This window comes from Conger conger, chromosome 7, assembly GCF_963514075.1.
Source record: "Conger conger chromosome 7, fConCon1.1, whole genome shotgun sequence".
NCBI classification, from domain to species: Eukaryota; Metazoa; Chordata; class Actinopteri; order Anguilliformes; family Congridae; genus Conger; species Conger conger.
This window is the reverse complement of record NC_083766.1, coordinates 26,687,173-26,712,351: the sequence shown is the minus strand read 5'-3', so window position 1 is coordinate 26,712,351 and position 25,179 is coordinate 26,687,173. Positions and strand designations below refer to the sequence as shown.

Here is a 25,179-nt window from a genome sequence, read left to right as displayed (position 1 = left end):
GCTACAACACAGTGAACTCAGTGGATAAAATTTCTACTTCTGGGGGAAAAAAATATATATATATATTTTTATATATATATTTTTTAATATAATGTATGCAATTTGAAGCAGCCTTTAATTTCATCTTGGACTGTGGTTGGTAGAAAAACCTCTGTAATGTAAACCAGTAGAAAGCTGTAGGCACTCTGCATAAAACAGGGCTGATAATCAAATCAAACTTTCTCTGACAGCAAAAACCTTTTACTTTTCCATTTCTTTTACACTTTCATGAATTGCGGTCACAGCTGTAAACTGTTTTGGTATTCTACTTCATAATGCAGAGTCATTTGGATTCTGTCCAAGGTAGGAAGGGGAATATTAATGGCTTTCAATAAAACAGGGCAACATGAAACTAGCTTGCTACCCACAATGCTGTGTTCAAGAAGTAAAACTTTATCAACAACAATTTCCTCCTTGTCTACACTGGCCCTTGCTTTACATAAAAGAAATATGAGAATCTAAATCTGTGGCTGGGAAATGGTTTTGGTTAGTGTATGCGTAAGTGATTAGTGCACTGAGAAACAATGTTTTAATCTAACATTTAAGAAAAATATAGGTGTTATGGTGCCTAAATGCACCAAAGCCATAGCACAGAAATAAAAAAAGTCAAACAGTGAGATCACAGTGAAGACATGAGAACAGACTGGACAGGCACGATAGATACAGAGATTCACAGTACAGAAACAAGTTTACGCATCGGAGTCTCTGTCTTTTAGGAGAAGACACACGCACCTAAATCAAGAGCACTTTGGGTGATTAAAAACAGTCAACAAACATTCCTCATCACATTACCAACACCATTAGTGCATGTACAATGCTGTAAATTCAAGTGAAAATACTGTATTGGTATATGATTTAAGCTCATGTAAAAAAGAAATACAGTGCAAAGACATAGCTACAGCAATAACAACATAATCGATACTGCAGTGTAATTCTCAACACTACTGCACATGTACATGCATATGCCTATGCAGTTGTTGTTTTACTGGAATTTAGCAGACACTCGTATCGAGAGTTACTTACAAGACAAACATAAGCGTAAAGATCAGGGATCAAATCGTATATATAGTTTATCGCAGACATAAAAATAAAGCAAACAATCGCTTTTTAGCAAATGGTACTCTAATGGTTAGCAAATGGTACGCTCAATCTACAGGTTCGTTCTGACCGGACGGAAGCGTTTTCGTACCTTGTTGGCCTCCATTCTCATTTTCTCGTTGTTGGCGGTGGCGGCTTTCTCGGCTGCCTTCTTCTGGCGCTGCGGTCCGCGGCCGAAGAAGATGTAGTTGACGAGGGCGTACTCCAGCAGCGCCAGGAAGACGAACACAAAGCAGCCCATCAGGTACATGTCTATGGCTTTGACGTAGGGGATCTTGGGAAGGGTCTCTCGCAAGTGCGTGTTGATAGTGGTCATGGTCAGCACAGTGGTGATTCCTGGGGAGAGGTGGTTACCATGGTGAGATCGAGCGGCCAAAACCCGGCTTCATTTTTGAAGCTCATTTCCTGGCAGCTACTGTGGCTGGATCTGGTATAGGTGTTTCAGCCACCCCTTTCAATGTAATTCAATGGTGACAATATGGTAAATATACAAAGTCAATACATTTTTCCCCACAAGATAACGTAGTCACTGTATCTCACGCGGGTAATGGACGGAATTCTTCCCTACTGCTCAGTCTCTGACTTACTGTTCAACATGGCGGTGCCTGAAGACTTTAAAAACATTTTCACAAGCCCATGGATAGGCAGTGGGCGACATTACAGGCACTTGGTCTATAATAATCGTGTTCTAATTGTATTTTTTACTGCCTATGGCTGAGTTGCAGGTCAGTCAGCATTAAGTATAAGGTGACACAAAGCGCTTCAGGTGAAACCATTTACTTCCTGTAAAAGCAGAGGCCATGAATTGATGTATGGTAAATGTAAGCTTCCCTTGATCACACTCAGTATATAGTGCTCTGGTGAAAATTAGAGACCACTTCAAATGCTCAGTTTCACAGTTTATGGGTATGCATCCATGTAAAACATAACCTTTTATATTCTTTCATCGGCTATTGACGCCACATTTTCATTTTAATTCCAAACAAAGGTATTGTAAAAAATCGAACTGGACAAAACACAAAAAATGCAGTGTTTTACTGTGTTGGAACAAGTTTATACCCATCAATAAAATGTATTCCCTCAGACGGGTTCCACAATCAATATTTGTTGGAGTAACCCTGATTCTTCTTTAAAAAAATATAGGGTGGTCTCTCAATTTTTTTAATAGCTGCATATTATACTGTATATTCACACATACAGATATGATGCAGATCTGTGCATTTATATTTGGAATGTTTATTGAGAGGATAAACTGGAGGTGTATGCTGGTCCTCCATCTTGGATCCTACCCTCCTGTATTATTCACATCACACTGCCGGCACATTCATTCTCCCAACGTTTGCCAGCATGTTTGATTTGTATCAGCAAAGTCAACGGCATGCACATTGTACGCTTAGTCAAATTCAGAGTGATTACAAACCACTTGGCAAGCCGAAACCACTGCAGTATGCCTCTCTGGCCTCGACCAATGAGAAGCTGCGGGCACTGCCCTATCGCAGCGGCTGCCTGCTTTTAGCTGTGATTGGCTGTGTGCGGAGAGCCCTAGCTTTTTCCCCACCTCCACCGCAGCCAGTGCTCGGACCAGCACACCGAACGCTCTCCCAAACAAGGAGCTCTGGGGTGGAGGAGTTGTGCTTTTTCATCAGTGTGCACGTTCCTCTCAGGTGGAGAAGCACAGGTCAGGCTCTAATCACAGAGAGTACCCGTCTCCTCGGCAGAGATGGCAGCGGCGGACATTTTGTCGACTACAACATTGGACAGCTCCTCAAACCTGAGTGGGATGAGCTTATGTAATCAAGGATGACAGGAAAAAATAATGCATTGCTGAAAATAAAAATAAGAAATAAAGGCACATGCACAGGCACTTGATTCAAAACATAAACAAGTAACGGCAATCATCCGTCACTCACCCAGCTTCAGCTTCTGAGTCATATTTACAAGACCGAATGCTTTTTACAGTGAAAGCACAAACATAAAAAATGAGCAAAACAAGTAAACACAATTTTCTATCTCTGTTTGTTTTCCAGAGGAGCAAAACAGCAAAACAAAAAAAAAACACGACCATACGGGGATAGAGCCCAGGGTAGAAACTTTAATTACGTGACCGGGTGAACTCTGACCCCTTACCTAAAGCCACCCTGGCAGCGGAGGCGTCATAGTTTATCCAGAAGGAGACCCAGGACAGGATGGTGATCAGGATGGAGGGCATGTACGTCTGCAGGATGAAGTATCCGATGTTCCTCTTCAGCTTGAAACTGAGGGACAGCCGGGGATAGGACCCTGCCGAGGGACACACGCACGTTCTCTGTGAAAGTGGGCCACACGCTGACCTCTCCCTCCCGCACCACCTCCCGTCTGTCCGTCTGTCCGTCTGTCCCCAACCCCCCCGGCAGTGTCCCTTTTTCACATTTCTGTGTAAAGTACCCTGCAGAATAGCTTCAGAAGAGATAAAAAAATAATAAAAAGCAGTGCACACATTCACATGAAAAGAGTGACTATTCAACTGAATATGTGAATTCAGGGCATTCTATATTCTAGGGCACAGGCTGACGCTAATTCAACACAGAATTTGTCCTTTTCGGAATAGAAAATGGAGACATTGGGGTGTAGAGGTGTCCCCTGGAGCTGCTGGTGGGGGAAAGGGGGGAGAGGGGTAACCTATAGCCAGGAGTGGGGCCTTCTCCCACCCCCTGTGCCTGGATGGGCCTGCTGAAAAAGGTCCATTACTATGAAGAGGAAGGGGGTTTGAAGTGAGGAGCACTGCATGTAAAAATAGAGGGATGCAGTCTTGGGGAAGTTTGCGCTCTTTGGTCTCTCGGGCCTTCGGTCTCTCGGGCCTTCGGTCTCTCTGAAAACAAAATGGATGCCATCCCAAAGCAGCAAGAGGACATCCTGGAGACACGAGGTGCAAATTGTTTTTAACGCGCATACGGAGGCGCAAGCGGCGAATCCAGGCAGACCGCGAGCGCTCGCCACTCTGGACGAAGAAGGCGAGAGGCGCTAACTCAGCGGAATCCCAGCGCTTCTGCTCCAGCCTCCTACTGGCTAACCGATGTCGCGCCGTTCCGCTGCTCGCCGGTCCCGCGAACAAGGCTTTTTCCGTTAGCGCTGGCGTGAAGTTGTGATTAAACAGCGGGTTCACATCCCAGGAAGCAGCAGCGTACTTTCACCCTCCGGCAACGGCACTCAAATCTCAATTGCATCCGTAAATTTCCCCGCTATGTAAAAGCACTATGCATAAAACGCAAGCTATGAGTGTCAGCTGAGAGAAGAAATAATCCAATATAAAAATGTAATTTACCCATCAGAGGCCAATATACTCTACCATAACTGTATTCCCTCTTCGAGTCGTACAAATGCATCACCGACGTCCATTTTAAAAAGCATTGCCACACACTTTTAGCTCGTGACTTGCCCAGTTCAGGGCAGCTCCATTAAATCTTGAACAATATGGCATTTCAGATTCAAATTTTTTGTCTATATAAACTTAATTATACGATACACCCCCTGACAGTTCCTTCCTCATGAGTTCTTAATTCGCAGAGTAAAAAAAAAGAGTCAAAAGCAGTTTGCTCTCGTTCTGGATTGCGGCATGACAAATTCATGAATATGAAAATGTAGCTCATGCAAAATTCATCAGTTCAAACAACATTTTTTAAATAACTTATGAAATACGCCCAGTGTTCCACAGCAGGCCATACCCTATAGGGTTGATGGAGGGGTACGGTCCCACAGGCTACAGACACACCAGAGTGGTGGTCACCCTATGCCCCCTCCCCGTGTCAGCGCACAATTGCGCGTTTTCTTCCTTGAGCACCCAACGATGTGGAAAACTCATGTGAGTACCAGGCTCGTTTAGGGAAACAGGGTGTCTACACAGATCTTCAATGTAATGCTCGGGCACCTTCCATTGACCTTTCAAGCAGAGCACTTTAGAGCCTTACTCCCCGCCTTTGATGTATGAGCCGGTCGTGGATGAACAGCCCCTAAGCCCATAGACCGCAGCCCACCCCAGCTGCCCAACTGAGTGCGATAGGACCCTGTCTCCGCTGCTTCGCCGTTGGGGCTAAGTCTGGGGTGGAGGCTTCCATTAGCACGTTAGCACCCTCTGGAATTGCTTATGTCAAGACCGCAGGGATCAGTAAAACGGTGAGCTAACGCAGTTAGACAGAAGCCGTGTAGCAGAGAGTCCCGCATGCACATTCTGTGAACATGCTCACCACAGTCCCTAGTGCCTAACCGCCACCATACCCTGGCCCATAAGATGATTACTTCATCTACAAATGCAATGAGTTCCCCAAACGTCGACTAAATGGCCAACTGTAGACCTCTGTCTGGCTGGCTACTGTTATATACTGTAGAGAAAACTATATCTATAGAGAAATGTAGATTTCTTGCAATTGAGGAGAGATAAAACATCTAGCTAGGCTATTGTCTGAACATGGTGACAAACATGTTGTCAATCTTTCCCTCATAAAAGTGATGTCATCTGAGAATGTTGTCTCTCTGCCACCAACTCCCCTATCTGGCAACTTTTCTCCCCTAGCTGGATACTCCAACATTTGGATGCCCTGCAAACACAGGCAAAGTAGACTGACTTTGACACAGGAGAGGGTTTGTAAATGTACTGGTAGATGACGCACAGTCGATTGGGTCATTTTTGGTGACCGTGGTAGCGATGTGGAGGCTGTTGGCGGGGCGATGCCTCCTGTTTTCTCCTCCGTGCACTGGCAACTGACAGAAATTCCCACAGAACGCCAAACCAGGCAGCTGCTGTGCTACAGCTGGTGGCTTCGACATCACGGGCAAGGGGGGGTTTCCCCCGGAGGCAAGAAAACAATTTGATTTGATGCCGTGCCTCTGGTCTGACATAAGCCTTTTCTTGCCTTGTTAGGGCAGCCTCCGTCATCTCTGTAAAAGCCTGGTCCCGTGCCCCTTTGTCATTCTCCAGTATGGTAGGAGGCAGAACAGATGCTTGAAAACTAACCAGGTCACTGTCATGAAATGGCTCCTGCATCATGCAGCTGACTAGATTGCAAATGCCTTCATGTTATGAACAACACTCGCAATGGCCCTCAGACTGGCTGTATTAGGCAAGGAGTGTACAATTCTACCCCTGGAGGGCCAGTGTGTATGCCAATTTATGTTTCCACCAATTACCCTAGCTAATTGAGCTAATTGGCTATATATATATACCAACACTTGTTCTCTCGTCGATTAGATCATAGCAAACATTTCATATAGGGACTCTAGAATAGTCGGAGGGAATGTGTTTATCAAGAAATGTGGCTAAAATGTCAGTAAATGTCACATCTAATTCAGTAATTAAGTAATTTCATGCCAGAAGTTGGCATGAAAACCAGAAACAGATACGGCCCTCATTGCCCATCTCTGTATTTGGCAATGCTCAGTCAGTCACTGAACACTGAAGAATGTGCACTTTACCTGTTGAGAAGACCACGTTCTTGGAGATGAGCTTGTAGTCCACGATGGAGAACTGAGGGAGCTCTATTCTCTCCACTCCCGTCACAGCATGGTCCCCGCCTCGCCAGTAGAACTCGATATCGTCTGTGGTGTAGCCATCTTGGGAGGGGACAGAAACAGATGTAGATCGATGAGGTGAGGGGAACACAAGGGTCCGGACACTGTAAGGCGTGTATTCGTGGTCCAATGTATTGTAGCAGGGACAGCCATACTGGATCTGTGAAACATCAGTAGCATTACACCTGTCTCAAAAAGTGTGTACTTGTTTGAGATGTCCCACTGCAGCGACCTCCATATTTCAGCGACCTCAAAAACTCATGAATACTATGACATTTCATTTACTATATTCCCGGGAAGAATGAGCGATTTGCATGACTCAAGTAGATGTAAAACAATGTCACCAAAAAAATAAAATAAAAAGAAATAAGGAGCATCTCAACTACAGCACATAGTTGACTTGAAAACTATTTTTTCATTATTAATGACTCCTTTCTTATTTATTGCACTAAAGATGGGCAGGACAATAAATTGTGAACATTTAATAGGTGTGAAGTTAACTAGCGTGCAAGCAGATTTACAATGCGGTCACTTTATGTCTCTTTCTCCATTTCTCTGTCTGTTGCTAGTCAGAGCGACCATTTTGTTCACCACTCTACCACCTACTCTCTTTAGTGTTCTGTCCATAAACCGGCCATTTCATTTTAGCACTGTGTTCAATAAAGAAATATATATATTCCAATATATGTATGTGAATACAAAAAAGACAAGTGGAACTCTTCGCAAGTTGGTTTTATATGCGCAAGTCAAGTGCACTATAAGTGTCTATGGACCCATTGTCCATGTGTTTATGCATCTACTAAAATGGACAGCTTGAGTGAAGTCTACATTTAAAGTCCCAACCATATCACTGCATCTGAGGCAAAAGGCCCTCTCAAGTAGCACTTTAAACGGTATGCTGTGATGAAGCAGTACTAACATATACGATCCATATGCATGCTACCCATATATCTGTACCCACAAGGGGTACATCTTGGCCGAGAGTCTTCCTTTTGTCTGGGGATCCTATTCCATACCTTAATACACAGGGGAAAAATGACAATGGACAGAATTATTGAAAGTTGTGTTTTTCTCTGCCTCAGTTTGATGGAGCCAGCCTTATGGAATCAGAATTATAAATGATTGAGAAGCATTTTTTTGGGCATGTGTATGTGTGTGTACAATAAGTCCACATTAGGGCCCAAAACCGGTAGCTGTTATGCTAGTTGAATCTCCATTCATCCCACACACACACACGCGCACAAACAAAGCATCACTGATTTTCACCACGTACGTTTCTCCCTCCCACCCCCTCACACTGCCTCTGCCTCCATCTTATAATTAGAACCAGTGACCTATTTAGCCTGGATGCTATGAATAATTAAGTTTTATTCTTCCAGTAACCAGTTTTAGTATTCCATATGCATATACTCTTTTGTGGGAAAATACAAAGTGAGGAAACAGAGGTTCACTCGGTGAATATAGAGCTGTGAATCGTGCCTGAAATCGTCCCAGTAATGTTCACAAACCACCATTTTCCTCTGATTTACTGTCATAGCTCTGCCCGCTATCTCACCCAACAGCACACAGCCCCATTCCCGACTAACTGATATGAGATAATCAATGACTTCAGAGATGAGATTGTTTTTACTGTTTTTTCTTTGTATCTAAGAATATCTGTTCATCTGTGGTAAAAAAAACACCTTGAGAACAGAAGGCATATTTTTCCCCATTTCAAAGAATATTCTTTATTCACATTTTGTTCAGCTTCACGGCACAGGGCAATTTTGCTCAGATTTATAGAGTTTGAGGTAATTCAGACAGAATGGTTCCCACAGTGTGAATAGTTGGCAAACTCAAGCAGCTTTATCCAAAATAATTTTTCAACTTCTTCACGGTGATTGCACATAATAATTCCACCACTGTCAAATAGCCAGAGTGAGGCATAAATACACTTCCGTCTGTGCTCCACACATACTACATGCAGCCTGTATATGCAGCGAGGATGTGTCTGGTTGCTTGGGTCAGAAGTAGGATACGTAACGAACGCGTTGCTGGAAAAGCCTCGCATTCAGCGGTCACGTGGGCCTGACACTGAGACCCTATTAAGTGCATTGTTTCTGAGCCATTGAGCCTGACTTTATACATCATCCTTCTCCTCCGCTCCTGTCATTCCTCTTACATCACCACGCCGGGCCTGGGTGCATCCCAGGGATCCCTCCACTGAGACCCAGAGAGAGAGGAAGGAAACTGGAAAAGTGAAATAAAAAAAACACCACACCCTTCAGCCAGCTCCAACCACTACACCCTTCAGCCAGCTCCAACCACCACACCCTTCAGGCAGCTCCAACCACTACACCCTTCAGCCAGCTCCAACCACCACACCCTTCAGGCAGCTCCAACCACTACACCCTTCAGCCAGCTCCAACCACCACACCCTTCAGGCAGCTCCAACCACTACATCCTTCAGCCAGCTCCAACCACCACACCCTTCAGGCAGCTCCAACCACCACACCCTTCAGCCAGCTCCAACCACCACACCCTTCAGCCATCTCCAACCACCAACCACCACACCCTTCAGCCAGCTCCAACCACCACACCCTTCAGCCAGCTCCAACCACCAACCACTACACCCTTCAGCCATCTCCAACCACCAACCACCACACCCTTCAGCCATCTCCAACCACCACACCCTTCAGCCATCTCCAACCACCACACCCTTCAGCCATCTCCAACCACCAACCACCACACCCTTCAGCCATCTCCAACCACCACACCCTTCAGCCAGCTCCAACCACCAGACCCTTCAGCCAGCTCCGACCACCAACCACCACACCCTTCAGCCAGCTCCAACTACCACACCCTTCAGCCAGCTCCAACCACCAACCACCACACCCTTCTGCCATCTCCAACTACCACACCCTTCAGCCAGCTCCAACCACCACACCCTTCAGCCAGCTCCAACCACCACACCCTTCAGCCAGCTCCAACCACCAACCACCACAACCTTCAGCCAGCTGGCTTCCCAGGGTTCAAAGGTTAAAAGGCAAATCCTGAGGTCCCCAACTGACTCCTTTACCATGAATAACCACACTATGCCATGGTCAATTACCAAGATAACACTTCATCAGTTTCCTATATTAAGGGGTATTTAAGATCATGTTCATGGCTCAATGAACAATACTTTACACATGTATACAAAGTTGCTTATATGTATATATCTTATACGTACATACATTGTGAGCCACATGTTAACCATTTCTGAGTAATATCAATGTTAGTAAAACTTAGGTTTGTTAGGAACTCGTTAATAGGGTAATGAGTGTTTATAAGTACTTAATAAACCCTTTATTTAGTTATGAAATTGTGAGTTGCAAAATATTAAGTGCTCAGTATTTACACAAGTAGAATTACTAGAATGAGTGACATTCTAGATCCAGCCCACCAATTTGAACCGTCCACCAATCAAAGGTGGAATCTTTATGAGAACCATACAATAAGAGAAGTTTTTGCTCAAACACTTTCACCAGAGAGACACAAAATCCAAAAGTAGAATTCTTTGGACAGGCAAATGGACACGGTAACACCCGTTTTTCTCAGAAACATGAAATGAATGGCATGCATGCGTGCATGATGCATGAATGCAAATGCAAATCACCACACACATGAACTGATTTTGGTGCAGCCAATCAAAACACAACCTACAGCGAGAAATAAGTGCATTCCATGCCGGTATACAGTATGCAAACTCATCTTAGGTCAGGGGAGTTATTTCAAGGTCCACTCAGCATTTGTGCAATGTGAGCCGAGCACTTAAGATGTGCACTGAGGGAATTCGTAACGCACCAGGCGGATGCAACTACCAGAGAGACCTCTGGGTAAAACCCTCGGCAGAGTTGTCCTACTCCCCACCACCACGTGCGCCATATGCATCTGCTAATACGCAGCGCAAATTAATTTTTGATATTTGGCGGTTTGAAGTTCCTTTAATCTCACTTCTGGTTGTCCAATTAAAAGCAACTGGCAGTTCAGCTGCACATAGCTTTATCTCACCATCTGACCTGAATGAGGAAAAGTACAATCAAAGGGATTATTGCTCCTGAAGGGGAAATATAGCCCTAATGCACAAACTGTTCTGACCTCATTTACTTCCCTTGAACAGCACTGTAATGCCAAAAACCAGTTCCAGAGTTTGTTTATCTGCACTCCTCTACGACTCTCAGGGACTGCCGAAGATTACAGGCAGCCCATACAGAAGCACGATAATTACTTTCTGAAAATATTAACAGCTCTGTCTACAAAAACCGTAATCAATCCCGATATTTTTCTCTCCTTATCGGCGCTATTTGCAGGCGTGAATTTACGACGCGTGGAAGGGGGCTGGAGACCGCAGCGATAATCACTACTGTTGGCCCGTCACTGTTACTTTACCCTTGATGTACCTTGTAAAAAAGGGCTTAAAAAGCATCTGCACCAACACACACAAACAGCCAGTGGCATAATTATGTCTGATATAGTGCTGGCTAATGCTTCCGCTGCCCTAAAAAAGAAAGATTTATTTTAAGGTGCTCTCTCTCTCTCTCTCTCTCTCTCTCTCTCAGAGCTCAGGAGTTGAAATAAAGGGACCCTCTTTCAGTAACAAAAGCGAGAAAAAACTTGGAGAGTAAAAAGTGGGCAGGTGTTTTAATTCAGCAGAGCTGGAATGTGCGCTCCGCCCCTGAGTGGCTACTCTGGCGTGATGTCACACATGCAGCTGATGCCTCCCGCCCCCCCCACCCCACCACACCCCCGAGGGCATTTCCGCTTTGTGTGACCTCCATGGAAAGAGCTAGAAAAACACCCCCCCCCCCACCCAACCTCCGCAACAGACCTATTCACATCACATGGGTCTCGTGTGGACTGTGAAGGAAGAGAGAAGGACTTCCCTGTAGAGCGCCCACTCATGTGTGATACTCATTCCATCCACTCTACTGGCCAGATCATTGGAATATTGTTGCGTTGCGTCCAATCTTCCCCCCTTCCCCCCCGATAGAGGGATTCATTGGGCCGCAGATTAAATACCCCTTTGCGGGCCTGTGACATCAATGAGCAAGCTGTATGCGCTGTATGAATCGCTCGATCGAGGGGTATCTGCGCATGGCAACCCGACCGTTTTCAAAGTTAACACGGCGTTTACCCTAGGAACTGCCCCGGGCTATGTGCATTATGGAAAATGATGGGGAAACAAAGCAAATTCAGGTTGACAGGACGTGTTATATAAACACTCGTCACCTGGTCCCTACGCCACATTGCTCGAAAGACACAAAATGGCCGACGGGTTGCAATGATTGCTTATATTTTGTATTTATTTTTTAGAAAATGAGGCATCCTTATTAAGAACATAAAATCAGGCCCTGTCGCAGCAGGAAACAGGAGACGGATTGAGAGATGAGTCACAGTCAGTCGCAGGAATAAAAACCTCCTCCACACCCACACATGAGCCTCGCGTGGCGATGAGACCTGAAAAAGCGAGAGAGATTCATATGCGCTCATGTTGATGATAACCACGGCTGGAATCTCTCTGTCGGCATGGAAACCAACACTTGGTGAGGAATAGTGGAACTGATTATACACAAACGGATCTGTGCACTTTGAATCCCGCAGAAGCTAACCAAATCAATCAAACACATATAGACACGTGTCCACACACATGCAGTGACATTATATGCACCAAGCATATATAGACCATATATACATTTATAGCTTTGACTAACTAACGCAAGAACACGCAAGAATACATATTCTACTGTTTGAGTAGCTAATATGCCTGTCACCTTTCATACACAGCCAATGTCTGGCTATGTGTGCCTGTGTTACTGAGCGGAATGTTTTAGATGAAGAGTGGAAGTTGCTGATGAGGAGTGGAAGTTGCTGATGAGGAGTGGAAGTTGCAGATGAAGAGTGGAAGTTGCAGATGAAGAGTGGAAGTTGCTGATGAGGAGTGGAAGTTGCTGATGAGGAGTGGAAGTTGCTGATGAAGAGTGGAAGTTGCTGATGAGGAGTGGAAGTTGCAGATGAAGAGTGGAAGTTGCAGATGGTCGTCCATAAACCATGTGAGAATACAGGTACCAACAAGACCTGAAAAGGCTAAATCACCCCCAAACTTTCCCTGCCGAAAAGAAAACTGAACATTAATTATCCAGCAGCTACAGTACTTCTCCAACAACGCCAATCATAGGCACTATAACGGCCACCTGTACATACACTGTAGTGTGTTTCCAGCAGTGTGGAAACTGAACCTTCAGTATACAGTATTCTCCAGAGACTGAGGTCTTAAACTCAGGTCTTAAACTCAGGAACAATATATTGCACTATGCTGAAATCAACACTACAAGCAGCAATCAATAATAATAATAACAATGTTTGTTAAAATATTTCCACTGCAGCATTTTTTTGTCTACCAAGACACTTGTATTACGTAAGAAAGTTAGCAAATGTAAATAAGTAAAAACATTCTGCCTTGAGCCTCAGGAGACCATAAAATGTTTCTTCAGCATTTTTTAAGCCACATAATGGAGAACAGGTTGGCATGGGAACTAAATATTAGCAGGATTGACTGGATACATTACTTTTTATCTCATTCAACAGGCTGTATGGTCACCAGGCATCAGAACATAAGATTCATGCAGGACCAACAGACAAGATCTACATCTTTGAATTCGCCAAGACAAAAGTTCTAAACCGGCTCGTGGCTAAACCGGCATGCACTGCAAAACACTGGGTTTCTCTTTCGATTGTCAGTACATTCCCGAGTCACATAGTAAACCGTTCAGTGTTAAATTTACTCATATGTACCCTGGTAGAGTTGATTTAACACTGAACATTTTACTCAGCCCATAGTAAATTTCACCTTTTAGCTGATGCTTTTTTCCAATGCGACCACAGTTAATTAGACTAAGCAGGGAACAATCCGCCTGGAGCAAAATGGGACAAAAAGGGGCCAACAGCAGCACCGATCTTATCGTGGCTACAAAGGGGCTTGAACCACCAACCTTCCAGGTGCCAGTCAAGCACCTTAGCCACTAATTTACATGCTGCCAATAGTATGCCTATTGTCCCTTACTATTTACGCTGTCATTTTACTGCTATTTTACACCCACCCAGCCATTTTACTCATATCTTACACCCACCCTATTTAATCATGCATGCACCAAATACAGCCTGAAAAAAAAATAGGTTTGCCATCAGGCGTGGTCATGGTTACCATAAATGACAGTAGCGCACCAAAACTTCAAAACTTCCGGAAGCCCTGCTGTCCTGGGAGCAGTTTTCCGGGTTCATTAGTATGACAGACAGAGGAGTGTCTCAATCAGCATCCAAGTTCACAGCTCCATACACCCCTGCAGTCGAGCTTCTAATTATGATTTATAATACAGAGAGTTCTAGCTCTGCTCTCCATGACACTGTTATGATAGTCTGTGCGTTATGAATGCTAACTTAGACAGCGCTCCCTCCACAAGGGCCCTTTCCCAAAAGGAAGAGTGGCACATTGTAAAGTTACGGGACAAGTTAACTGATCCGGTCTGGTGCCTTGAAACAGCCACATTCAAAGCTCTCTGTAAGCCAATTCCACCGAGAACTAGTTCTGCGCTCTTCTCCAAAGAGTCCAAACTCCCTCTGTACTTTGCGCCGCCCCGTTTTCCGGGACTTGCGGCGAGACGGGGAGGAATCAAACTGGCAGGTTTAGCCAGAGAGCGGCGAGAATAAAGAGAGGAGAGAAAGGAGGAGGGGAGCGAGAGATGAGAAGAGGCGCGGGAGAGGCCCTTGGCGGGGGCCACGGGTCCGACTGACAGCCCGCTGATCAAACATGGCTGAAGAGCGGCGGGTTGCGGCACGTCAATCCGCCCTGCCTCACAGCTCCGGAAACCGCTCGGAAACAAGTTTCAAAAAAGTGCTAAAAATACCAGGAAGGCCCCTGCCTGCTTTTCCATTTTTATTAGGAGACAAAGTAAAAATGTACTCTGCACCGACACTGTCAATGAGGTCACCGGCAATGAGACAGTCACCGAGTTAGGAAGCAGGCTTTGTGTTCAGGAGCTGAATTACCAAGCACTCAGACGGCCTTGAGTCTACGTTCTCTCCCTCCACCTATTCTTGTGCATTTAATGGCTGTACTCATCAAGCCCTTTTTACGCGATAGTTTAGGATGACCCTCGTTTCGTTTTACTTCGTAGCCGTGCTTTATGTAGTTGACAGTGACCTTTTAGGTCCAATTATACTGAATTAAACGCCATCCCTAAGCACTCTCGTTGAAAAATATGGCCTCAGCGTGTCCTATCTTTCAGCGTAGATTAATTGTGTGTCTTTAGGACACCGCAAACAAGATGCAGCTTACTCATAGTTGCTTGTTCAATTAGTGACATGACCTCATTTTATTGGGGACATTTTTCAGATGGATATGGAACCGATGGAACCACAAGGGCTGGTTTACTTGTAATGGGTTCAGTTTTTCCTTGTAGTAAGAGCCGTTAAGTTGAGTGTTTTCTTTGACTAAGGTGCAAAACATAAGAGCATACACATGTCATGTGCGAACAAACCATTATGCCATTCATAAACAGTAACATAGACACTCACTTCTAAGCCCAGATACACTCAAAAAGGGTTGTGAAGGGAGTCTTTGGCTAGATTACAAAGCGGAACCCTTTTCTACTTATTTTTACAGAACACTCTGTCATAGGTGTGAAGTATGAAAACTTCCAAACTTGGGATGGTCATTTTCAGTATTTTCATGGATCGGTTAACTGGTGACATTTAATCGATTAACCGATTAAAAATCTATTTTTATTCCCGTAATAGGCTTTAAAAGCATGCTGCAATAGGCTGGACCACAAAGTCAGTATAAGCACATTCATGATATGTTACTGTACAACAGGGGCATCATTTCGGGAAAAAAAACGTAATCACTTAATTTATGGTTGCACAATAGACAGAATGTCTATAGCAGTGTGTGACCGGTAATATTTACAAACTCCAAATATTTCAAAGGCATGACACTGACAAGCAGTGACTGCATGGAAATGGCAACTCTAAACATCAACACCGAGATATTCAGCAATAAGCTACTCTCTGAACAACTATACGACACCTGAGGAATGGCACTGAACAATATAGGCTATCTTTAGAGTTGCATGCTAATACACGCCTTTGCACCTACGTGACAAAAGAGAATATACGTGCTGAATAGATTTTAAAAATTACACAATGATAGTGATATCATTTAAATATAAAAATATGGATTGAAACCAGGATAGACCAGTGCACTGTGGGTCACTGTGGCTCAAACTAGTAGCAATCTTCTCGTAGACAAGCATGACATCAAAAAAAAAAAAATTGATAATATGTCATTTGTTCTAAATTCCTACGTTGTCCTCACTTTGACTCCAAGAAATGAATCTCTGGTTCCAAACACTGGACTGGCCCATTTTCCCATAATGCACCTGAAACAGTGACTCATTTGCTACAAAGTGGCATTCTTTAAATAGTAGAAGTGGAACAAAGGCTCCGATGGAAGGAGTGTAACAGAAATATGAAAATAGCTCTTTCTGTGATTATGAGTTGTAATGACAGGGAGAGGACGCGCACACACTATTAATGCAAACGTTCATTACATCTTTCCAAGCCACCGTGCTGGACTGAGAAAGGGTCATTAGCTTGATCCAACAAGAACAAAAAAACTAACAGTTTGTCTTACCCTTGAAACTCACTAAGCCATTAATACCACATATATATTTTAAGTAATTTTTTTAACTGATTTTAACTGATTTTTCATCAGTAGATAAAGAGAAAGACTTATCTGCAAACAGGTTTTGCTATTCTGTGATGCGCTACATTGGTGTTAATATGGTGGGCTGATGCTGTATAATGATTGACCGTCTCAGGCTACATCTGTAGGTAGTCTTACAGTTACCTTCAGCTCCTTGCACACGTGAAGCAAAGCTCTAAAACATAAAACGCTTCTTGGCTTCCGCATTAGCATTACATGCAGATCACATCTCATCCTCCATAAACAATGATTATCATGAACCATGTTCAAAGAGCCCTGATGTTACTTGAATAGAATGTTTCCGTGGATTGATTTTTAATAAGACCGAAGAACAGAAGATCTTGTCCTCAAACAGCACAATATTCTCTTTGAAAATGTCCGCATTCTCTTTTCTTCTCCAGCAACAAAGCTCCATTTACACTGCAGTTAAAATTGAATATATTTGATTTCCATGCCTTAGGAATTACTGTCAGCTTGGGTAAAATTCATTCATTTTCATATCCACTTTCCTTGCTTATACATGGACTCCTACACTTCATGGTTATGATTATTATGATGATTATTATTATTATTATCATAATTTTTATTATTATTTATTATTCTTTTAAATGTAGTTCTTCATGATAATAATCGCTGTGATGTAATGGAGACCTGTCTCTTGCCCAGTGCATGCTGGGATAGGCCTCTCCTTGGGCCAGAAGGTTGGGTAATTATGTAAGAAGCGTAAGAATGGTGACTGGAGGAGGAAGTGACACACTCACAGCTCTCGATCTCCAGAGTGCAGTTCTGTTCATCCAGGGGGTACCGCCTCAAGTCCATCATGCACGCAGCTGTAGTAGTGATCCTGGGGGGGGAGAGAGAGAACAGACAGGGCTCAGTGTAGGCCCGGACAGTCGTATTCCAGCGGTTGTAACACCCAGAGGTTATAGCACTCAGACTCCTCTTCCAGTGCGTATAACATTGACAGGTTATAGCACTCAGACTCCTGTTCCAATGGTTATAACACTGACATGTTATAACACACAGACTCTTGTTCCAGTGATTATAACACTGATATGCTATAACACTCAGACTCCTGTTCCAGTGGTTATAACACTGAGAGGTTGTACCACTCAGTCTCCTGTTGTGAGGTTATAACACTCAAATTTCCTGTTCCAGTGGTTACAGAACTCACAGGTTATAACATTGGGACTCATGTTATAGAGGGTATAACACTGACTCTTATCCCAGAGGTTATAACACTCAGATGTTATAGCACCCAGACTCCTGTTTCAGATGTTATAACACTCATAGGTTATGACACTCGGTCATATCACAGTTCACACAGTGCACTGGGGTTGAGCCATTAAGCTGATCTGAAATTTCCTCATTGAAGCTTAGCTGTAAAACAGAAACATCTATCCATCCATCCATTATCTGAACCCACTTATCCTGAACAGGGTCGCAGGGGGGCTGGAGCCTATCCCAGCATACATTGGGCGAAAGGCAGGAATACACCCTGGACAGGTCGCCAGTCCATCGCAGGGCACACACACAATTCATACCTATGGACAATTTAGACTCTCCAATCAGGCTAACCTGCATGTCTTTGGACTGTGGGAGGAAACCGGGGTACCCGGGGGAAACCCACGCAAACACGGGGAGAACATGCAAACTCCACACAGAGAGGTCCCGGCCGACCGGGATTCGAACCCAGGACCTCCTTGCTGTGAGGCGTAAAACAGAAACACCCCCCTGAATTAGCCCTGTTTGAAAAACTGACATAGAGGTGGGTTTTCATTAAACAAATTAAGCTCACAATCAGAATCAGTGAGATTCTAAAGTCAACGCCTACTAGATAGCTTTAAGTATCCTAAGTGCACATAACGCAAGTTAATGATACCGCATGTTATTACCACTTTAGGGAGAGATCTGTATAATTTGTTCTTTTGATCTCTCCGTCATGATTCAGATAAAGCTATTAATGTGATATGGTTAATGATAAAGCAGTCTGGTAAAGATTTCTAATATAATTAACATGGAATAAAGAACCATGTCTACTTAACCAAGCAGCTGCATCATTAGCGCCTCAAGAAAACTATGAGGCTAACACTGTGCCACAAAAGACATTTCTTTTCCCTTGATTAGCAGATCCGCAGACAGAGACTTGCTTCTAATTATAATGCCATGTTACTTCCCAGAGCTGAGACCTTTCCAACCAGACTGCTGGAGCACCTGGGCCAAACATTTCAGTGGTTTGAGCGCAGACGTGAAATCTGTCCCTTTCTACACAAAGCGAGGGCAGACATTCACTTCTTCAGAATGTGAGGACAGAAATTCACTCCTTCACAAAGTGCCCTCAGGCTCAAAAGAATCGAAACGAACTGAAGTCACAATGCACAACCAAGCAATGAGGTTGTTCCGTTCCATTCAGCCACCGGCTGCTGTGACATCACACAGGGAAGATAAATAAGCGTTCCGCGTACCACCTCCGTCGCTGAAAGGGCCTTGCATAATTCTGAGTTAGTGGGCACATAGAGTTGGTGGATTAAAACACAGGATCCAATCCCTGTCCTACTTTACGCCTTCTTTAAATCACCTTGCCAATGCCAACTAACCGCGGCTACCCCTGCTTGACAATTCAATCACCGCACCTCCGCAGGACGCACAGAGAAATTAGGGCAAGAAAGCGGGGTATAAATAACAGTCGGCAGGTATTTATAGAACACTGCATCACACGTGGAAGACTCGCCGTGCTTTCTGAGAAATTGTCACTTCAGTTTCGGTTACCTTTGCAGTTCTTCACCTTGTCGGGAACGAAACGTCGCACGAGTGAGTTCAGATGAGAAAATACAGTCCCACAAACCACTCAAACCCTCCCCCCACCCCGCCCAATGAAAAAGGGTTATTGTAAGGTGGGTACTCGCTCAAACACAGCCTCTCATGTGCTGCACAGATAATTCATATCCAGCTCAAAGACACACCATATGTTTTCCCTTAATCACCCCACACACACACACACACACACACACACACACACCCACACACCCACACACACACACACACACATTAAATTGTCAAACTGGAATTGAGACGGTATGCTTGATTAAGAGCAGGAAGCAGATGCAGGCATATAAACATCTGACAGCATGCACAGAATCAAAATGCGATTAGAACTACAAAATGAAGCATAACTACATGAAGAACCCATCTTAAAACATCAAGCGGTGTCTAGAATGAAATGTTGGTAAGCATCCTCTAAAGAGCCACTGCTCTCCATGTGAACGGGAAACAAACTGCACGATTTCACACAGGCCCTCCTCACTGGGTGGCACATGATAGAAGACAACAGAATAGAACAGATCAAAATGGAATAAAATAGAATAGAATGCAATACAATACAATAAAATATAAAATATAATATAACAGAAGAAAATGGAACAGAATATAACACAATCGAATATAACAGAACATAACAAAATGGAATAGAATACAATAGAATGTTTCTCCGATTGTCCAAATCACAATCCACCTATACTTACAATTGTAGATTCAAAAGAGCTTAGACTATACTATTGGTTGACCAATACCAACTGTGTGTGAGTTTCTTCTATTTTATCGTCTTATTGTACATTTTCTTAGGATGTGCCTTCAAGAAGATATTAAAATGTGGCATCATTCTGACCATAATCTCCTCCTGGAATGTGACTCAATGGATCCATAGGAACAAGGTTAAAGGTCACTTACCACTATAGACAAAGCACAGAGGGCCCCATCTCACAGCTAAGATCTCACATTCACGAGGCTTGCTCATCGTGATTTCACATCTTAACCTGTAAAACCACGCAAATGAAATATCACTGCGTGATGTAAAATGCATTGGCAGTCAAGGGCTGTGAAGAAGGTAAAAAAATTTACCTAAAATCCCAGACTTACTTATTCTATGTCCATTGGGCATTCATCATTGTATTTTTTTAAATAAATATTTTCAACTCTGGCTCAAAGAGGAAAAAAAGATGACACAAGTTTTATTCTCTTTTACAACATGTTTCAGTGCATTCAGGGAATTTTCATTTTTCATTTAGTTATTCATTTACAATTCCTTTGAATGTAACTTGTTTTTGCTCTATGACAGCTGCAGAATCATTAAATATACAAACCGGCTGCCTTATTTATCCAAAACCTGAAGTATAGCAAGGGGCATTTTACGCATGTAGCTTACGCATGTTGTGTGATTAAGATAACTGTTATGTAATTAAGAATCACATCTGAGATAGATGTGAGTGAGAGAACGTTAGCATGAAACTGGTTCCCCCCAAGTCCTTTAAAGTATTACAGATATAATCGGAAGTCTTTTCAAGGTGTTTGGCTCTACGTAAAATGCTATTATTTTTATCTAGAAAAAGCTCCAAACTGCCAGGATGACTTCAATAAAAAAATGCCTCAGGAATAACTTGCCACAAATCAATGAGAAGAGAGAAATGATTATGCTATGAATACTATGGGGAATCCATTTTGAGATCAACTGCCTTTGTGCCCTCAACGATAACAGTCACTTTAAGTGCATTGCACCTACATTGCACCAAGTGTGAGATCGCAAACATGTGATTAGAATGTCCTCAACTGAACATTCTAATGCTGATGTAACAATCAATACTGGCCGTTGAAAACAATGGAGTTCTAGAACACTGACTCAGGATTCTGAATAAACATTCCAAAAAACCTACTCCTTAAATCGTTAATCTACAAAGGACTTTTGAGTGGCTTTGGAAAATCGACACCATGAAACACAATTTACACATAAATAAAGCCAAGCTATGAATATTCTATATTTAAATGCACCGAAAATTAAAATCAACGGTGTCTAAGCTCCATGAAATGGCAGCGGTATTTGGGATTGTTGGCTCAGTACACTTTTTTTAATGCATTTGAAATTGACGATCGGTGAGAAAAACTCTGGGGTACCAGTCTCGGCACTATTAAATCCATCAATCTCTTTTTCCAAGAATAACACTTTAATATATAACTAGGGATTAGATTATTCTGGAAAATTGCGAAATATCAGGGGAGCCACTGTGAATACATATTGAGCCAACAAGAAGGGCTGTCAAAACCCTGACTTAGTTATAAATCTCTCAAGTACAGAGAACAATCTCTTCATACGCATCAGGCCTGGCCTATCTGAGGATTAGAGACAGTCACACAAGAGGTCCTTAGGGGGAGATCCCCCACAAACCCCAAGACTTTATGGTACTGATCCATTACCGTGCCAAATATCCACACTATATTTCCCAACAGATTCCTCCTCAGCTCGTACTATCTTGGGAAGGACACGCACACAAACAACCAGGCTGACCGTTAATGGAACCGGCTGGGCTGTTGTTCTTTTGAGCGCAGTAACCACAATAAGACCACACACGCACCAGCAGGGCTCTGTGGTAACACAGTTTCGGTTCACCTTTAGGGAGTGCCGTGGCTGAAAATATGACTTTCCTGGAGGGCTTCCAGTCAGCCACCGGGGGCAGCGCACCGTTATCTGAATGACAATCTCCCTGTCCGCCCAGGCTGGAAGAACTGAAGGGAGGACACCGTTAGAAACGGTGCTCGGGGGTCGAGGCCTGACGGAACGGATGTGCTGCTGAATGAAGCAGGCGTCGCATACAGCATCAGGTGCCGGGCCTGCGAGGATTATATTATTCCCAGACTAGGGAAAATAATATTTAGCAAAAGTTTACAGCCATCAAGCCCCCACACCCCCCGACACACGCACCAGCACGGACACGGACCACATACCCAGTTGTACCCCCCCCCCCTCCCCCCAAACCCACCCTGAAGACAGCCCTGTCAAGTGCCCCATATCTCCCCTCCTCTGCAAAAAACCGAAACAATGCACGGCTCTCACTAATTGATTTCCACCGTTCACCAAACAGCCGATATACACGTCATTGGGCACACCCTTAAACTAAAGCCAGTTGCACATTCTGTAAATGTGTATTGGGTATAAATATATGCTCCTCACTGCTCTAGTTAAAATGGTAACTTGACGCGTAAAAGGCAGAAGAATAAAGAATGTGTGGCGTGCAGCGCAGTGATGTACTGGGGCAGAGCACAGAGAACTACACATGATTTATTCCTTCTGCGCTTGCTGATGAAATATTGGCCATATTTATACACTGTATATACGCTGGAACCCACAAAAGCAATTCAGGTTGGGGTGGGTAATAAGCTCTGAAAATAATATCACAAAATATATCTTATCTTGACACTAACAGTATTGAAGCACAGGAGGTTGGAGAACATACCAGGATGCAGGGGTTCACTGTTGGCTTTCTATATAGCTCGGCTTCAACCTTGTGTGCTTAATCATAAAGATGAATATGATATTAAAAATGTTGACTATTCCACACTGTGTTCTTCAGCAGCAGAGGTAAAGAATGCCCCTGCGTCTAATGTTGTTTGTAATTCCTGTTTTCATCATTGGGAAGGGTGGCTTGCTTGTGCTTGCGCTAGTTGTTTTATACGTGGGAGGTTCAGGGGTCAGAAACTAAAAGTCCTGCCATGTGTTTCTTCCACCCATTTCACAAATTAGGTCCTCCTGGCTGAAAAATTGTACTAATTAGCACACTGGATCAAAATACTGGGGATATTACCTGGATTTTCCGCCCTTTGATGCAATCTTAGCACAGGTTAAGTACTGTGCCGTAGTCTCTGCCCAACGACTGTACATGCAAATCGGTAGCATTAGCTTATAAGCTAGCTAGACGGCAAGACAGTCAAGGACATTTTCAAACAACTACAAAATGTATTGGAAAGAAGACATTTCAATAACAGCTGAAACAACAAAACATTCTGACAATAAGTCAGCATGCCTATAAATAACTTTACAAATATTGCAGCATGCACAGAAAATATCAGGATAGAGACCAACTTATAATAAATAAAAGCCATTATGATGCCATTCTTTATGTGCATACTATATGGCAACCTGTCACAGGCTATGCACAACCATATCGATGCATTTTATTGATGGTTTTGGATCCCTATGAAAAACCTCAGAATGCTTGACCGCATGCTATGGGAAACAAAGATGCCCTGCTTTAAACAGATACCTAATAACATAGTTATGCATTCTTTTGCAATATCCACCAAGGCATTAAAATTTATATTGTGCCACAAATAATTCAGATGATAACCAGACAGCGTCATATCGCCTAGCCCTAAATTCAGGTATATTGCTGTAGAGTGTGGAATACCAGTCCTGCCTTCAGGCCTCAAACCTGCACGCCGACTGACTGTGTCAGTCTCCTTAACCGCTCTGGCAAGTTGTCAGCGGCGGACAAGTGGAAGGCAAAGTCAACGGGAGTCCTGAGATTGCCTGGGATGGAGCCGTGGGTGTCACCAGGTGATGGCCGTGTTTAGAGCCGTAATGGCCGCGTTTAGAGCCCGAATGGCCGCGTAATGATCTCTGGCCGCCGACTGCCACAGATAATCCCCCCGCTGAGAAACTGGGCTGGAGACTAGGCTTCCCTGGGGGCGTGCAGATTTAATCACCTCCCCCCCACCGGTCCTCCTGCCCTACCACAGAGCAAGACCGAGGTCACTCAATCCACAAGCAGAGCTGTTTACTGGGGGAGGGCAACAGGGATGCCCTAAAGCCACAGAATGGATACACTGCTGTCTTCATGAATTGTAGGTGAGAGGGCACCCCTGGGGTGCCCTGTGACCGACTTTGCTTCTTCCAAGCCAATTATAGCCCAGTTATCCTTGCAATATAAAATCTAGTGTTCAAATGATTTAGTATGTCCAAAAATACATGTTTAATTTCTCAGTGTGCTCCAACAGTTACACTGAAGAACCCGGCTGTTGGAATGTCATCACTCCATCCCTTTGCATTTTCTCTACTTTGTCTTTTGGATGAGAAATACGGAAGCAGCGTGCTGAAAATGAGGCACTAGCTGATGATTTAGCAGAAAGCTGAAGACTTTACAGGCCTGGCCGTTCTTTAACTTCAGATCCTCAGATCCTTGTTGCTGAAAAGGCGCGTTTACACGGACCAGTACCCTCACCTCAGTGCATCCCGTTCCGCGTTTTAACAGTGCAAACAAAAACCATTAGACCCTGCGGCTGTCCTAGAAGGGTAGGGGAACCCTGCTTTAGCACATCGGGCTGCTAGAGATCAGAATTTGGGTCCAGCACTTATAGTTCTGACTCTAATGAAGAAGGAGGACTCAGAGAGAAAAAAAAACAAAACAAGTGTCCTCCTTAAGTACTCCAGGCTGGCAGACTGCCACGTAAAAAAAGGAAACAGAAAAACAGCCGGGAGGAGATGAGCCTTTTACAGAAAGTCCTCAGTAATCAATTCAGCCCGAATCATAACGCCTGTCAAAGGCAGCAGAGCTACATAGAGCCAGTGAGCTGGGGGTGGGCAGCTATTCCAACACAAAACGGGCAACAAAGGCAGATGTTTCACTTTCCAAATTAACCCATTAAAAAGGGAAAACAGTTCCGTCAACCCATCAAACCTAATTCCCTGCACAGGAAGGATAATGGAAATGGCTCATCTGTGTCTACTAGGAATATATAACCAGTGTGGCTTTGGTGCAGTGGGGTACAATCTTTTCAAAACTGTGGGGATGAGACTTTTTTTTTTTACTGATGGGGTGATACATTATAGGTGATATACAGTAAAACCCATATGACTTATACACTCACCGAGCACTTTTACTTTATTACACCTACTT

The 25,179-nt window shown here is 43.8% G+C and overlaps 1 protein-coding gene across 3 annotated transcripts in view; it reads right to left on the bottom strand.

Moving 5' to 3' along the window:
* LOC133132975 (gamma-aminobutyric acid receptor subunit beta-2) overlaps nucleotides 1–25,179 on the bottom strand; it is a 74,427-nt gene that overhangs the window by 8,722 nt on the left and 40,526 nt on the right. For 2 of the 3 annotated variants that reach the window (XM_061248828.1, XM_061248831.1), the window contains exons 5-8: nucleotides 17,221–17,303; nucleotides 6,583–6,720; nucleotides 3,265–3,417; nucleotides 1,229–1,473 (exon numbers count right to left, since the gene is read on the bottom strand). In XM_061248828.1, the coding sequence (XP_061104812.1) occupies nucleotides 1,229–1,473; nucleotides 3,265–3,417; nucleotides 6,583–6,720; nucleotides 17,221–17,303 (619 nt within the window). Of the gene's footprint in view, nucleotides 1–1,207; nucleotides 1,474–3,264; nucleotides 3,418–6,582; nucleotides 6,721–17,220; nucleotides 17,304–25,179 lie in introns of all 3 variants that reach the window. The other variant, XM_061248830.1, reaches the window with a different exon arrangement.